Below are 16,645 nucleotides of genomic sequence, written 5' to 3'. Positions count from 1 at the left end.
CGACACACAGGGAGCCCAACCATACATTTGTTTTACTATGACGTCATTGCAGGAACGCTCGACCGCAAATATTTCGTTCAAAGCACAGGTATTCCAAGATCAGCTAGAAAATTCATTTTGGCATTTTTTTTTTTTAAAACGTACTTGTTTGTATTGATCCCCTGTGGGTCTGGGATGAGTTTGAGGCCAAACCGTTAAGAATTTCACAAGTTTCAGTGAAAACATTTATACTGAACTGATTGGTCTCAAACTAATCCGAAACCCAAATGGAGGAATAGAATATGAAGGATTACAGGATTATATTCTTTTATTCAGTCCAAATATCGAGATATTGTTTTTTTTCTTATTGCATTTCTTTGATTGATGCTAGTCGGCGAAGGAGACATTGAACTTCGCGGGTCGCACTTCAACGACAATGGTAGTAAATTAGTTAACAAAGACGACTTATGACAATCACTCAAGTAAATTATTTCCTATACTTTATTTTCTTCAAATTTATTATGCACTTCTTGGCTTTCATCAGAAAATTTCCGTCTAAAATTAGGGCATCTCATAGAAATACGCCCCATAAATTGAGCCCCAATTCATTCTTCTTGACTAACTGACTCGTCAGCCTGGGTTTTTCGTTTTTTCGAGGCTTCGATCAAGTTCCTGGAAAGGAAAATATAAGACAGTGTAAATATGAGAATAATTTGATAATAATAATTATTTGGTAATAATAATAATTTACTAATTTATTTTATTAATCATTTTATAATGATTAAAGGCACATTAGCACTATTAACATATCGCTATATCTATATCTATTACTATAACAGTAATATTATCAAAACATACTATTAAAACACTTAATACATTAATAAATGTAAATATTGTAACGATAAAATATAAAAATAGTAATATCTAGAATGACAAAAAGTTAGAAATATCAAGTTATAAGCTAATTTTAAAAGGTGATTCTTCAGATGATGTTAAAAAGTTCACAAGAGAGTAAGTTCCATAGCAGCTTTTGAGCAGCAAGAATGAATGTACTGTCTGAGAGTGTATCTCTAGATTTAACAGCAGGCGATTTGGTTCGTGCCAAGAAAGTTGAATGCTGCATTCAAGTCGTTACCTTTTTCTTTTAGCCTTGTTTAAGTCATAGGTTGTCACTGTTTTGATGGTTGACCTTTTCACTGGTGCTGTCGTAAGGTGCTTCTTAGTTTTTCTGAAAAGTAACGATTATTCCATTTAGAAAAAGTGATTACTCGCTGGTTATTAGTTTGTTAGTGTGTGTTTGTTTCTGTTTTTACTTGATTTTTGTTTTTGTTTGTTCGTTCTTTGTTTCTTCGTTTCGTTCTTTGTTTCTTCCTTTCTTTCTTCCTTTCTTTTTTGTATCAGTTCTCGTTCGTTTGTTTCTAAAAATGTCACATGCCTGCTAGGTTTCTTGATCTTCAGCATCCAGTCTGGAATTTTGCATCCTGAAGTTTTCATTACATTTGCTATGCTATAAAGAAACAAAATAAAACGAAACAAAATAAGGATTTTAAAAAATGGATGAAATAAATAGAAAGTTCGATACGTGATTTAATAATTAATAGATCTACCTTCTTAAGTAAATGACATCAGCTTCAGTGAAGAAGGTCACTGCCTTACCCGCCCGTCCAGCACGTCCTGTCCTACCTGTTAGCAAATAGTAGAAGATAATATAGGTAAGTTGTAGTGCTTGGGAACGAGGTTATTCCGGGCGAAAGCCCTTGGAATTAAATTCGGAAAAATTAATTTCCGACCTCGCTGGGATTCGAACCCACGACCTTCGGAACTGTACTACCGATGCTCTACCAGCTGAGCTAGAGGTCAGACTGAGAGCAGGCCGGGGTGAAATAGATGTTAGGTCGCGGTAATTATGATGCAAAGATGAGAGTATGTGGACCGCGTGGCACTAATGAAATAGTAGAAGATAATATAGGTAAGTTGTAGTGCTTGGGAACGAGGTTATTCCGGGCGAAAGCCCTTGGAATTAAATTCGGAAAAATTAATTTCCGACCTCGCTGGGATTCGAACCCACGACCTTCGGAATTGTACTACCGATGCTCTACCAGCTGAGCTAGAGGTCAGACTGAGAGCAGGCCGGGGTGAAATAGATGTTAGGTCGCGGTAATTATGATGCAAAGATGAGAGTATGTGGACCGCGTGGCACTAATGAAATAGTAGAAGATAATATAGGTAAGTTGTAGTGCTTGGGAACGAGGTTAATCCGGGCGAAAGCCCTTGGAATTAAATTCGGAAAAATTAATTTCCGACCTCGCTGGAACCTCGTTCCCAAGCACTACAACTTACCTATATTATCTTCTACTATTTCATTAGTGCCACGCGGTCCACATACTCTCATCTTTGCATCATAATTACCGCGACCTAACATCTATTTCACCCCGGCCTGCTCTCAGTCTGACCTCTAGCTCAGCTGGTAGAGCATCGGTAGTACAGTTCCGAAGGTCGTGGGTTCGAATCCCAGCGAGGTCGGAAATTAATTTTTCCGAATTTAATTCCAAGGGCTTTCGCCCGGAATAACCTCGTTCCCAAGCACTACAACTTACCTATATTATCTTCTACTATTTCATTAGTGCCACGCGGTCCACATACTCTCATGTTAGCAAATAGAATTACAATGAAAAAATACCGTAGCATTTACCTACATGTAGTCATATACCATTCCATCCAAGCTGAGCAATACAAAACGAGCCTATCTCTATTTATTACACATTCAGGGTCGATATCCGTGAAACGAAGCCGTGATTAAAAACCATATCAGTGAAGTGATACGATATCAGTTTACGGTAAAACTGTCCAATAAGATCTCGCGACATATTTTAGTTTTGACCAATCAGAATCGACCCTAATAAATTATGAATAAATAAAATAACTAAATAAATGGGATTTAACAGTGGCATTTCTACAGAGTAGCTATTCATTCACTGTAATTCCAATTGGAATTTAGGAGTTGATTTTTGCGGAGGGAGGAAAGCCGGAGAACCCGGAAAACCCTCAAAGCACAGGAGAGAACCAACAGACAACTCTACTCACATAAGACACCGAGCTCAGCGGGACTCGAATCCGGGTCACATTGGAGAGGCGAGCGCTCTCACCGCTACGCCACCCGTGCTTCCCAAAAATAAATAAATAAATAAATAATAAACAATCACATGTTAAGAGCCTGATATCGTTTTTATTCACTCGTTTTCCGTATCATATCGCTCAATTGTTCATATATTATAGACTCGCTCGTTCGCGATATGACACGAAAATCTCGTGCATAAAAACGATATCAAGTTCTTAACATGTGAAAATGTCTATTTATTCCATCCCATACGACCCCATGCAAGATTGAAAATGTGACATTTATCAAATTGTGTTATAAGTATCGTTCTGGCCACTGGATCAATTGTACGTGTATTTACTGTCATGTGTTAACCTCGTAAAATAAAATTTCTTGCCTATTCTATGGATGTACGAAACCGCTGATGTCGGGAAATCATAGTTAATAACCAAGTTGACTCCTTTGAAATCAATACCACGTCCCATCAATTCTGTAGCAATGAGCACCCAAATCTATGGACACAAGAGAAATAAGTCAACTACGAATAATCCTTCGACGTCATAACCACGTCCCATCAATAAAATGAGCACCCAAATCTATGGACACAAGACAAACAAGTCAGCTACGAATAATCCTTCGACGCCATAATACGTCCCATCAATCTAATGAGCACCCTCAACTCAATAGGTCTATCCCGAATTCGCTTGTCTAGTCACGAAACAATGGTTTTAAGTCGAGGTTGAACTTGATGAATAAAAGAATCAAGTCCATGCAGTCTCGACTGCAAACCATTGTTTCGTGGTCAGTCAAGCGAATTCGGGATAGGGCTAATGCAAACTAATATTTATTAGTTAAAATTAACTCATTGATGACAAATGAATTTTGACAACTAACGTCTTGTAAAGGGACAATAAAAACAGCAATAACATCAGAGCCATCAGCAACACCATCAACCACAGCAAACGACAGCAAACAACAGTTCACAACAACAACAGCAGCAACAACAACAACAGAAACAGAAACAACACCATCTACCACGGCAAACAGCAACAACCACCGCAAACAATAACGACAGAAGCAACGATAGTTAACAACAGCAACAACACCAGCAACAGCAGCAACAAGAAAAGAAACAATAACAGCAACACACAAGAACAGAGACAACAGCATGAAATTAGATGAAACATTGAATAAATTCTCGGTTTAGTTATAACTTTTACTTACTTTTCCCGATCTGAAACTCTTAACGATGTTATCTCTCTGATGTAAGAAAAAAACCATTCATTAGTCAAAAACGCAAAACAAAAAGAAATGAATTCAGTTTTTCTGGTTACCTGTGCTTGTGTTCTGTCAGAGTGTATAACATCTACATTTATTCCATCATAGATGAGCTCATGGAACAATTCTTTAGCTCTGTCCTTTGACTGGACAAAGATAAGTACTGGAGGGTTAAACCCCTGGTGAAACAAAAAAAATGAGTTATAGGAAAACAAATTGAGATTGATAGATGTATTGTTGTTCTATAGTAAGTTAGATATATGCCTTTAGCTGGCTATGGACATTATGCAGTCAGACACTGATTATGAGAAACGGTTGTGACTCAAGAATGATGAAAGTGGTGGTGGTAGGGATGTAATGACTGTAATGATGATGATTATGATGATAATGACTGATAATGATGTCGATGACTGATGATGATGGCTGTGATATTGATGTTGATGACTGATAATGACTCTGATGATGATAATGACTCTGATAATGATGTCCATAGCTGACGTTAATGAAGTTTACGATTATGATGATGATTGTGATAATGATGACTGATTATGATGTTGATGACTATGATGATGATAGCTGTGAAGATGATGAAGATTATGACAATAATGGTAGAACAAGTAAACACAAGTAATCAGACTACAGTAAAGAATCTAGTACACCAAGTAAAAAAATATTTGTATTTAAAAAAAATACCTTTCTTATAATATCATGTACAGCCAGCAGTTTTCCAGACTCCTGTCCAACAAACAACAACTCTTGCTCCACAGTCTTGGTGGCTGAATTTCTGTTGTGGATACCAAACCAGTTAGTCTAAAGCCTACATGGTTCTACTTAAGAAAATCAAAAACGTCCATTCTGTTGCCTTTGTCCTGTGCCTCTGTCCACAACATTATTTCATGCACAACAGGTAACCCACCAAAGAAACAATTGAGAAACCCCAAAGCAAAGAGAGAGACCTACACTGCATGCCAGAGGCCAAAAAGAAGTATTTTGGTTATTTTCTGGAATTACACAATAAAATGTAATGCTCACCTTACTCCAACAGTTACTTTCACATGGTTATCAAGATGCAACTGCGCCCATTCCTCTATTCCATTAGACAATGTCGCACTAAATAATGCATGTTTTATATTTTTGTTATCACATTCTTGATAAATAGTAGCAATCTGAAATGAAATAATAAAGGTGATAAACAATATCTATAGGCAATATTTAAATGATGCCTTACAGCACGAGAATGCAGTTCTCTAAACAACATAGAATGGGAATGGAAATGAGTGGATGGAATGAAATGGAGAGGATGGGAGAACTTAAGTAGCACTCAGTTAATGTAACTATGGTATAATTGTGCATTCAATGCTCTTTCAAAATGGAATGAATTTTTACCTGGTCTCTGAAGCCATCTTTGCCTTGCTCAAAGAGTTTATCAGCTTCATCCAGAACCAGCCACTTGACACTAACAAAGAAAAGAAGCATGGCAGATGTCAAATGAATGAGATTGAAGGAGATTACAAAGACAACCCTTGTGGGGATAACTATAATATATTCATAAGCAATTTTCAATTGAAATATATATATTCATGGACTTTGATTCCAATAGTCCCCTTCACAGTTCCCTGCACCATCTTGAAAGGTAGCCCTGTCTTTGCATCAAAACGAGACAAACAGTGAGCTTGCAATGATAGAGACCTTTTTTTAACACCTTGGACAATTATCCACAAGTCTCTATCATTGTAAGCTCACTGTTCGTCTTGCTTTGATGCCAAGGCATGGCTGACTTTCAAGATGGCGCCTGGAACTGTGAAGGGGACTATTAGTTGACCAGAACTGTCTCATGCAGCCAGTAGCAGATCCAGGGGTAGTTCTTCGGGATACATGAAATCCCTGTTTGTGAGTTCATATGAAGCCAATACATGCTCTTTACACTTGCAACGCCCATTTGTGAAGCCTTTGTGCCAGCTTCTTCTGCATGGTAGCCATTTTGGAATCCCCTTTTAAAAATCCTGGATCTGTCATTGGCGTTCAACATATGGCTAGTAATTAAAGTAAGAAATGATACTTACCTATGCAGGCTTATGCCTGGAGGGTCTTGAGCTAGTAAATGGACAAGCCTGTTTGGTGTTGTGACCAAAATATCTTGAAGGAAAAAAAGTTGTGTTTTTACAGTGCAATTACTGAATATGGTCACCTAATGTAATAACTAAAGATATAGAAGATCAGATATATGATATTGCACTGCAAAAGTCTCTGAATATTCTGTGAATATTGAAATAGCTACATAAAAATACTGTATTACAGGGCTTAGAATAACAGCTGGACATCAGACAATGTCCGTCCAGAACTGGAACTTGTCTGGTCAAATCTTTGCCTTGCCAGTCATTTTGACCAGAGTAATGTTTAAGCCAGAAATGAGGTATATCTGAGCTAAAACTTATTTGGCTGATCATAATGGCCAGCATCTTACTACCCGTTACTTTAAGCCATGTATTAAGGCATAGTTTGATTATTCAAAGTATGCTCACCAAAGCGTTTTAATGCTTTTGATCCAAAATTGTTTGACGAAGCTTTGGCTTTGGTTAGGATGTGTATTTTGAAGGCACAGCCCTTAGACAGGTGACAAAACTCCCTGTAAATCTGTTTTGGAAAAGAAATGAAAATTTCACTTTCAAGCTAGAAATACATAAGGAGTTTACAATGTGTAGATTATATTTTTGTTTTCTGGCATACCTGTTGTGCAAGCTCTCTTGTCGGAGAAATCACCAGTGCTCTAAATCCAGACTTTTTGGGTCGCTGATGAAAAACATACATCTATTAATATAGTAATAATGTAGTCTTCTTCACAGCTGTCATTAGCGTCAGTACCAGATCCTTTCAGGCCTTCTAACGGAAAATAAATTTTGGTTCAAGAGAGCTGTAGTAGCTAGTTTTCGTTGTAGCAGCTGTTTGTGTAAAGAGAATTTGCCATTGATACTAATGATAGCCACAAATAATAAGTAATAATAGTAAGTGCTACAAAATAATATTTTTATACCATACTACTTCTCACAAGTGGAGGAAATATCAGCAGAAATTTTTTTTAAAGTACTGATAAATTAAAAGAAGTCCTGGGAGAACTACAGTAGGATGTATGACAAACCTTCAGTTCATGAAGCAATGGAACAATAAAAGCAACAGTTTTTCCAGAACCTGTAGGAGCACAGCATAGAACTTCTCTTCCCTGATGAATAAAATGTTGTATCATAAACACAGCCATAAAACATAAAAACCGAAATCATAAAACTCTATTAAATCAAAAACTTAAGATTTATCTTACAATAATTGGAAGAAAAATATTAGAAGCATTGGTGGCGTGCACTGCTAATGCATCACTTTTCACTAATGTGACTTGGGTTTGATTACAGGATTACAAGGCTTATTGGCCCAGTACATGTATGTGGGCAGAGTTGTTTGTAGGTTCTCTCCTGCCCTTCTAGGGTTTTCTCTGGGCTCTCCGATTTTCTTCCCTTCTCAAAAGATCAACTTCTAGTTTGAAGCCTATAGTGGCTCTGTTGTGATTGTCTAACACTGTGATACCAAAGCTCAATACTATTATACAGAATTTTGGAACCAAGTAACTAGCTGTATATAAAGATGCATATTTTATATACTAACATGAAGCATAAGAGGCATAGCTTGCATCTGTATAGGTGTTGGCTCTGCGTATCCTCTTTCCTTTACATTTCTTATGATATAGTCTGCTAAATTATACCTTGAAAAGATAAATCAATATGTCAGGAATGGAAACATCCACAACCAATTACCAACAATCAATCAATCAATATCAATCAATCAATACTGTATTTGTTAAAGCAGGTTAAGCTTACATACAGCTATGATTAAATATAAAGAATAAATAAACTATAACTACATGTATATATCGGCAGATGTGGACCTGCTGAAAAATTTTAAGAATTAAGAAGAAATATCACAAAACACAAATGCTCAGTCACCTGACCAAACAATACCGAAGTTTAAATAGTGACAAGAACTAGCTACATGTATTTTACTTTAGATATTTGACAAACCTTTCCTTGAGTACTGAAAACGTTTCTGTAGGATCTGGAATATCTGATCCTTTGACAAATATTCTATGTGCATGTCTAGAAGTTTGTACCTATAATAGCATTTAAGAAGATGAAATGGTTAAAATTTGACATTGGACCGAGACTGATTGACTGATGTAAATATATTCATTGAAAGCTAGATATTTCATTGTTAGATCGAGACTCTGGGATTCTGGGTTTTGTCAGTGTTAGAATGACTTGGGTAGCATATATAGCAATAGTGCATTCATCTTTAATCTCACCCCTGCCTGGGGTCTAAGATTTCATTTCTGGACTTGGTATCATATGTAATGTCGCATTTATTAGGTCCTCCCCTTCATTTATTCTAGGGTTTTTCCCAGGTCCTTTGGTCTTTCTCCTCCACAAAACCTAACAATTTAAATTCGAATTCAATCTTATTATTACCTCACATTTGCCCTGGCTTTGACTGACACAGAGGTTGATTCAGGGTATTATATTGATGAAACTTGAAGTTTTTTGCGCGAACTTAGAAAATAAACTTACTTGTTCAAGGTGTAACTGAGCTAGCTGTTCATTTGTCAGTTTTCCTTTCAGCCGTTTTCTGTCCTTTCCTTCACCATCTAATGATGGCTGATGATTTTCTAAAAAAAATAAATAAATAAAATTCGAATAAAATAGAATTGTACTGAGATATTCTAATTGAAATTATCCTTAAAAACCATTTCAAAAAATTATAAACCTTCTAGTGTATGTTTCCTCTTCTTGGCTTTCTTCTTTCCTTCAGCTTCTATATTTCCAGTCTCTTTTAGAGTGTCTTGATCTGCTTTTAAATCTAATTCATGCGTCTCTGTATTATTCCCAAAGAAATCCAATGCCTCGGATATACCCTTTGATCCTTGTAATTCGCCTGTATTCTGTCTGGGCTGAAAAAGATTTAAATTTTCTTCTCTCGTTACTAGTGTGACTTGTGTATTTTTAGAGGACGCCTAACGACAAACGGGCCTTAAATTGAATGCTGTTTTAGCTAATTAAGAAATTAAAAAGGCTTACAATAAAAAGAATTTAGCTTAACTAACCTGTAATTTCTGAAAGCTTATCTTTAACGTCTTCTTGTCGAATTTCGCTCCTGTACTTAGTCTTTTGAATAACTCATGTGCGTCCGCCATCTTGATTACATGTGCGCTGGCTCAGGATATAATCAGCGGTTGTACTTGGGCCTCGTACCAGTCTCCCTCATCCAAAATGTGTTTATTTTTGATGCTGTAGGGCGTTGTTGTTGTTGCTGCTTTTTTGTTGTTGTCGTTGCTTTTTTGTTGTCGTTGCTTCCTGTTGCTACTGCTTTTGTTATTGCTGTTGTTGTGGCTGCTGTTGTCTAGCAGTAGTTGCTGCTACTATTGATGGTTTTCACAGCTGCCATGTTGGATGAATGTAACAAAAGATTCGTCATTAGTCTGTGTTATGTCATCCAACATGGCCGCCGTGACTTTCGTTATTTCATTCTCTTGGGAATGATTGAAAACCAGCAATTGTTGTTATTTTTGCTGCTATTGATGTTGTGTTTCCTGTTATTGTTGTTGCTTACGGAATATGGCTATGTTTAATCATACTCTTCATTTGAAGACACCAATACAATTTTCAGGTTTGAAAATATATTTTATTATAACTCCTTTATTTATTATAGAAATGTATGTTGAAAATATATGTATCTTTAAATTTTCATAAAACCCAATTACCTCTGATATAATTTGCAAGGCTATTATACCCATTCAAAGTTCTGAATCTCAAATATTGTGCTATTTTAGAACAGTCAGGTTTTCCTCTGACCAGATCTCCAGTCAACATCTCTGGTCCATGGAAGGCCAAAATCCCTGACAAGGTTGCAATTGTCTTGGCAAACAAATCAAAGGTTGCCAAGTCCAAATTTAAAGCCTAGTTGATATATCTGGTGACAAAAGCACAGGAGAAGCGATGAAGCCAAGAATGAATAACATGAAATATTTACTTAATCACAAGGTTAACAGCAAGGGCATCCACATGGACCTCCAAATTTTTTTATCATTGCAATTCTGCATGCATCATTGAATGCCAAACTCTAGAGAGACTTTAAAAAACACTGAAAATAGTCTGGAAGTGTGATGTTTGGAGCTATCAGTGTTGTATAATAAATCATGCAATAGTCAATTGAAACTCCCATTCCCTGACTTACTGGAAAGGGAGGGGAATTGTGCCGTGACCAGGGATTTGATGCACATTTAACAGCATGAATGCACAGGGAATTTAACACATTCTCCAACAGTTTTAACTAGAATAGCTCCCTTCACAGTTCCCTGCACCATCTTGAAAGGCACAACTTCTTTTCAAGATGGCAAAGGGAACTGTGAAGGGGACTATTCTAACTATTCTAACAAAAAAAACAATTTTAACAGCAAGTCTTTCTTCAGGGACTGGGGGAAATGCTAAATTTAACGCTATATAAATTTCCACACCCTGTGTCAATTAACTTATGCACTACTGTGAGAAAATAATCTATAACAATGAACTGTAATTTCCAGCGATCGCTTGCTTTAAGAATGCTAAAGATTTATATTAGATTTATATTTTTCCACAATATACCATGCCGATAATTTATATGCCAGGTCATGCGTAGGACACAGAAGAAATTCTTGTCAATTTGTGACCAAAATTCATTTGATACATCCAGATCATGTTCGCATGTAGACACCAGTCAATAGCTAGGAATCATAATATTTCTCCTAGATCTCTTGAAGCGAACTGGGATTCCACAGATGTTTTGCTCCAATGTAAACAAGATTTGTAAGCAATTTTTTTTGTCTTATGTCGACGTTTAGTTCCAAAATGCGTGCTTGGGCTTATAATTATTGTAAAACACAACAGGATCTTTCGTCATTGTAGACAGAACTCAACAGAAGCAAATCCTCCTGTATTTTGAACGTCGATCGGTCAGTCTCAACATAAACCCATTCTTCGTATTTCTTATCACTCGCCAGACCAAGTTTGCAATCCAAACTTTCTAGTTGAGGAAGCGAACGTGTGAGTTTCTCGATGTCCCGTCTTCGGATTATTATCATATCATCGTCTAGTTCGAACGATTTGTTTGCAATGGTTGGGCAGCAGTTCTCGGAGATTTGTTGTTCCTCCGTTTTAGAAGGCTTGTTTTCAAGCGTATCAACCTTGTTTTCCATATGAAGTTCTGTTGTCCTTTTGTTTTTCTTCAAAGCAATATCCGGATGGCGTTCTTCTTCGAAGTTTGATGTCATCGTTCGAGTTTAAGTAAATACCGTATTTATTTACTGTGCGTTTACCATTCGTTTATCACGGAGAAGTTAAATTCAGACCGAAAACAAACGTTTGATTCCTGACATTAAGACTGTTTTAAAACAATGCAAATGAAATGCACAGTAGATCGCAATAATATAGTTCACAAGTGGGTTGCCTGCGCATTACGTCATTCTAATTCTTAAAAGATGTCATGTCACGAGATTGGTGGGACAATTAAATGACGTGTGGCGTAGAAGTTATATTTGGGGAAGGTTTTCCTGATCTTTTATAAAAGGCGTCTGATGGGATCGAGATTGACAGGGAGAAGAAAGGCAAACGTACAGGAGAGGGACCTAGAGATGGAAAAGGGACTTGCCGGAATGACCTGAGATTGCTAATGAATATATTTCATATTGAATAATTCATTAATTTAATTAATAAGAATATTTATTACTTTAGATTATTACTTTAGATTATTACTTTAGAATATTATTGAGACGAATATTCATGAGACGAACTATTATTAAGAATATTTCAGACGAACTATTTAGAATCTCTATTCAAAGACTTTTAATAAATAAGAATATTTATAAGATTATTATTTTTAAGAATATTAATTTAGAATATTATTAAGACCAATATTACATTATTGAAAATAAATTTTTTAAAGATTATTATTATTATTGTATTATTATTATCATCATTATTATTATTATTATTATTATTATTATTATTAATGCGTTAATTGCGTATCTCCGTATGTTCCTGCGTTAGAAAATGCCAAAATTGCCATTATTTTATATTCTATTATTTTAAAAATAAAAAACGAAAAAAAGGAGTAGGTACAATGTTTAGGTCACCCATCCAAGTGCTAACCCTCCTCAGACGATCTTGACTCAGTATCTTGAACGACAACGATTTATCCACTGGACCACGTTTCCAGGTAAATCAGCATAACAATAGCCGTGAAAACAATGCACCGAATAGACTAGACTTTTTAACATTATATTTCCAACCGATTCCGTGCGTGGCAGAGATGCAAGGGATTAGCCGATATGGTCTGGGGGCCGGCTGGTCTCTCCCCTGATGCTTCGGCTAGAACATTTTCTTGCGTAATTCGTACACCCAAGGGCAGAAGGATTTAATTGCCGTCAGGTCCGAAGTCCATACGCCGCCTCAGCTCTGCGGATGTCTCGGGGGTATGGCAAATTAGAATCGATTTTTTTTCTTTTTTTTTTTTTTTTTTTTTTTTTTTTTTTTTTTTTTTTTTTTTTTGTCCGTGGGTTCGAATCCCATCTTATCCACATAAGATTTTCCTTTTCTTTTCTTTTATCCATTTTTTTATTAGATTTAAATCTTCAACAATAAGGCAATCTTTTTAGTGAAAGAGGAAAAGCCAAAAATAGACCACTTTATCTTGTGCGTAATATTAATGTTCTATTTCAGACCCCGTGTCTCACTCGATTAAATTGAAAAAAGGCCAAAAGATCGGGGTATTAAATGTCAAACAACTTTGGGTCCAGGTCTATCATATCAAAACTCGTAGACCAAAAGTCAGCTGGAAGAATGCTGGCTGTCGGTATCAGCTCATCATCTGATATGACGCGAACAGTGCAATTACGGCTGAGTATGTTACTCAAGCTGATATATGAAGAACATTGTACAGGATTACTTTCCTTTGTAGTACTGGGTAGTGTAGAGTAGGCATGGCTTGATGTGTTTGGTTGCCCCGCTGTCATTTCTGTAGGTGGTTTTTGCTTGGAACTTAAACAAGAAATGGAAAGGGGGTTAGTGCTTCCGTCTGATAAAACATCATAGCATCCCCCCTTACCTCCCGTCCCAGTCCCGAGATCCTGTCATACAGGCCTGGGAATATCATCAGCCTAAATTCATTTATGGTTTGCATACAATAGTTGAGGAACTATATAGGCACTTTGTGTATAAGGAATATTACGTAAACGTGCGCGAATGTCTCTGTACTGTGATATAAACACGCTAGGAGAGCTCCCATAGTGTTATATCACAGTACAGAGACATGGGAGACACTATGGGAGCTCTCCTAGCGTGTTTATATCACAGCACAGAGACATAAGCAGCGGTTTTGTATCGCTCTCATTTAATGTTTTTAAACGATTTCGCGCGAGCGTGTGTCTGTCCTCTGATATAAACACGGTAGCCAGCAAATTAGCGCGCGCGTTTCATCTCAAATACTTTTATTATAGACACGCAACAGAAAAATTATACCTGGGCGTGTTGATTGCTTCTTTTCCTGGAACATAAAGAGAACAAGTAATTGCTAAAGTTTTTCCATTGCGTAATCGATTAGAAAAACCTACACTGTTTTCCTCTTCAGTAATCATATTGGAGCATGGTTTACGTACTAATAGTAAAAAGAAATGTCATATAATTCTCTTCTACCTTGAAGAACGGAGTTTGACAGACAATATGATGAAAGTGCTTTGCCTTTGTATAATATCTAAAGAACACAAAAAAGCTATCAAAACTTCATGCAAGCTTGCTCATGGTACAGGTGCATGCCAGAAGAGCTATTTCTTCCTTTGCGCTCCACTCTGCTCTACTCAGTGACTGCAGGATTGATGGAAGAACACATGGCATGGATTTACACAGGGGTTGCAGCCTTGCCCTTTCAAAATCACCAATCTTTGCCTGACTGCATAGCTTAACAACTATGCAAGCATGTGATCATAGCCTAGGTTTTGTTTCCTTTGTGTCATAAACAAACAAACAAACACAAACAAACAAACAAACAAAAAAGAGAAAAGATGATAGAGAGTCACCAAGAAACCATGAATGACAGTTCTTCACGGTCTCTTGGAGAACCCTGAACATAACTGTACTCGATCTATCTATATAGCATACCTTGCTATAGGCTTGGTTTTGTCGCAAAGCGGCTTTACTGCCTGTTACCGCTTTTAACCAAGCCATTGGAGTGTGAAAGATCTCTCCACCAGCTGACTGGATTCTTCCATTAGGCTTTAGTGAAGCTGTAAACGTTTTTCCCTGTGGAAAAAGAATTCAAGCTTTGCTTCAGTCGCTAAAGGAGTCAATAGTAAATATTTGGGGGTCGGGGGGGTGCATGTGAAGTTATGGCCGCCGATTTGGTCTTAGTTTCTTTTGTCTTGTCGACCAACGCTCTGGCCACGCTTTGAGTCCTTGGATCCTCATGGTAAGGGATGCACACCATCTGTATTGCTGCAAAGTGACCGATGCATTAAAGTGCCTATAAAGCCTACAGGATCTCTTCCTGGTTTCAAAGCCCTTATAAAATAAATAAGAATGGTCCCTACTTTCTTTTTGATATCTCTTTTCGTTGCCGAGATATAAAATATACAAATCACGAAATGATGACGTCAACTCAGGAATATCTCCGTGAGAAATAGCGCAAAATGACTGAATGTTTTGGGTAAAATCATTATGATAACCCTTCAAGTCTTAGTACAGTTACCGGTGCATTCAGTTTTGTTAGATAAAATTGAAAAACCATTAAAAACCAATCTTGAAGTCTTATTATCAATGGACCGGCATACCTGTACAACTACAGACAGAATATCTCTACCAGGCTCAATCACTTTGTAGCGCAGTAAAGTAGTAATATCAGCTTGGGGTGTAGTGCTGGACAAGGTGGATACCTATGAAAGAAGCAAAAGGTGAAGACACTAATTAGCACCCCCAAAAGAACAACCAGGATATGAAAATAGTACATTTTTAACAGGAAGATCATCTTCAAATTTGAGTCAAAGCAGAACTAGTCCAAAGAGCACAGAAATGGATGGAACACAAACCAGAACTTCAATGAGATACATATAAACGTTCAAATCGAATCCAAAAGATCTTTTCCAAATTTAGGGACGTTTTTTAACATACGAATAACGCAATAGCTTGCCCTGCGCTCTCATAAAGCACGTGTGCCCCCAAACTATAAAAACGCAAGATTTATAGCAGTTATTTTATGAGACTTTATTATAAGTGTGTTCTTACGTTTTTACTTTGTGCCTGCAAACTTGCCGGTGTGGTGGTTGTTATTGATGGATGCATATCGTTAATGCTGACTGGAACAGGCACTTGATGATGGCTCTCAGTCAGTCGAACTACCTTAGTAGTATTGCACGATGCATTGATAGATGTACATGTTACAACTGGTCTTGAGTATGAAGACTTTGTGATGTCACCTGGAAAAATAAAGCTAGGACGTCACGACATTTTCGTGATGCGTTATGCAAACGTCTTACATAACCGCCCACCAAAATCTATTGTATTTCGACGACAAATTGGGCAGCAATTCCGCGCTAGTTGTTATGGATATCAAGTGCCATTCTGTTGCCATTCAAACACATGCATACGGGATAGAATATAGAAAGATGATAAATTAAGTTTACTTACCTGACTCACTCTGAAGAGGTTTCGCCTTCAAATTCACAATAGTTGTTCCTGCTTTCTTTGCAGATCCTGTAGTAACCAAAACGTTAGCATTCCTGCCGTGTATGGATGCTGTAGGCATAGTGTTGGTGGTATTTACTAGGTATGCTAATTTGTAGTTAGGTAATAATGATAGTAATGATCCTTGTTGTACCGTAGTAGGTGTGACAATTACAGAGACTAATCCTTGTTGTACTGCTGTACGTGGGGTGTCTTGCCTTACTGTTGTAGCCACATGGCCTGATCCTTGTTGTACTGCTGTGCGTGGGGTGTCTTGCTTTACTGTAGTAGCCACATGACCTGATCCTTGCTGTACTGCTGTGCGTGGGGTGTCTTGCCTTACTGTAGTGTCTACATGGCCTGATCCTTGTTGTACTGTTGTGCGTGGGGTTTCTTGCCTTACTGTAGTGTCCACATGACCTGGTCCTTGTTGTACTGCTGTGCGTGGGGTGTCTTGACTTACTGTAGTGGCCACATGGCCTGATCCTTGTTGTACTGCTGTGCGTGGGGT

At 37.3% G+C, this 16,645-nt stretch overlaps 2 protein-coding genes across 2 annotated transcripts; both read right to left on the bottom strand.

The window, feature by feature from the left end:
• Positions 1-462: 462 nt before the first annotated feature.
• Positions 463-9,604, bottom strand: LOC116296375 (putative ATP-dependent RNA helicase DDX52). Its single transcript, XM_031704386.2, has 19 exons — positions 9,495-9,604; positions 9,158-9,341; positions 8,962-9,059; positions 8,419-8,507; positions 8,006-8,102; positions 7,491-7,571; positions 7,082-7,144; positions 6,877-6,988; positions 6,418-6,490; positions 5,741-5,810; positions 5,387-5,520; positions 5,048-5,138; positions 4,411-4,533; positions 4,301-4,336; positions 3,474-3,588; positions 1,587-1,662; positions 1,415-1,486; positions 1,115-1,207; positions 463-651 (listed from the first exon to the last, which is right to left on the bottom strand). The coding sequence occupies exons 1-19, from the start codon at positions 9,582-9,584 to the stop codon at positions 585-587; spliced, it is 1,764 nt and encodes a 587-aa protein (XP_031560246.1). The 5' UTR covers positions 9,585-9,604; the 3' UTR covers positions 463-584.
• A 446-nt stretch (positions 9,605-10,050) lies between these two features.
• Positions 10,051-11,884, bottom strand: LOC148909692 (uncharacterized). The gene has a single exon (XM_089033329.1). It carries the CDS (start codon positions 11,694-11,696, stop codon positions 11,295-11,297), a length of 402 nt encoding a protein of 133 aa, XP_088889455.1. The 5' UTR covers positions 11,697-11,884; the 3' UTR covers positions 10,051-11,294.
• Between the last annotated feature and the right edge of the window lie 4,761 nt (positions 11,885-16,645).

This window comes from Actinia tenebrosa, unplaced genomic scaffold (assembly GCF_029948245.1).
Source record: "Actinia tenebrosa isolate PJP-AT-01 unplaced genomic scaffold, QUT_ActTen_1.0 PGA_scaffold1__47_contigs__length_23844297, whole genome shotgun sequence".
In the NCBI taxonomy this organism is placed as follows: domain Eukaryota; kingdom Metazoa; phylum Cnidaria; class Anthozoa; order Actiniaria; family Actiniidae; genus Actinia; species Actinia tenebrosa.
This window is presented reverse-complemented; position numbering and strand designations above follow the sequence as displayed.

Coding starts and splice junctions, on each gene's coding strand:
- LOC116296375 (XM_031704386.2), bottom strand. CDS start 9,584: ATGGCGGACGCACATGAGTTATTCAAAAGACTAAGTACAGGAGCGAAA. Junction 5,811..6,417: donor CCAGGCATAAGCCTGCATAG/GTAAGTATCATT, acceptor TTTCTTTGTTAG/TGTCAAGTGGCTGGTTCTGG. Junction 652..1,114: donor AACAAGGCTAAAAGAAAAAG/GTAACGACTTGA, acceptor TTTCCTTTCCAG/GAACTTGATCGAAGCCTCGA.
- LOC148909692 (XM_089033329.1), bottom strand. CDS start 11,696: ATGACATCAAACTTCGAAGAAGAACGCCATCCGGATATTGCTTTGAAG.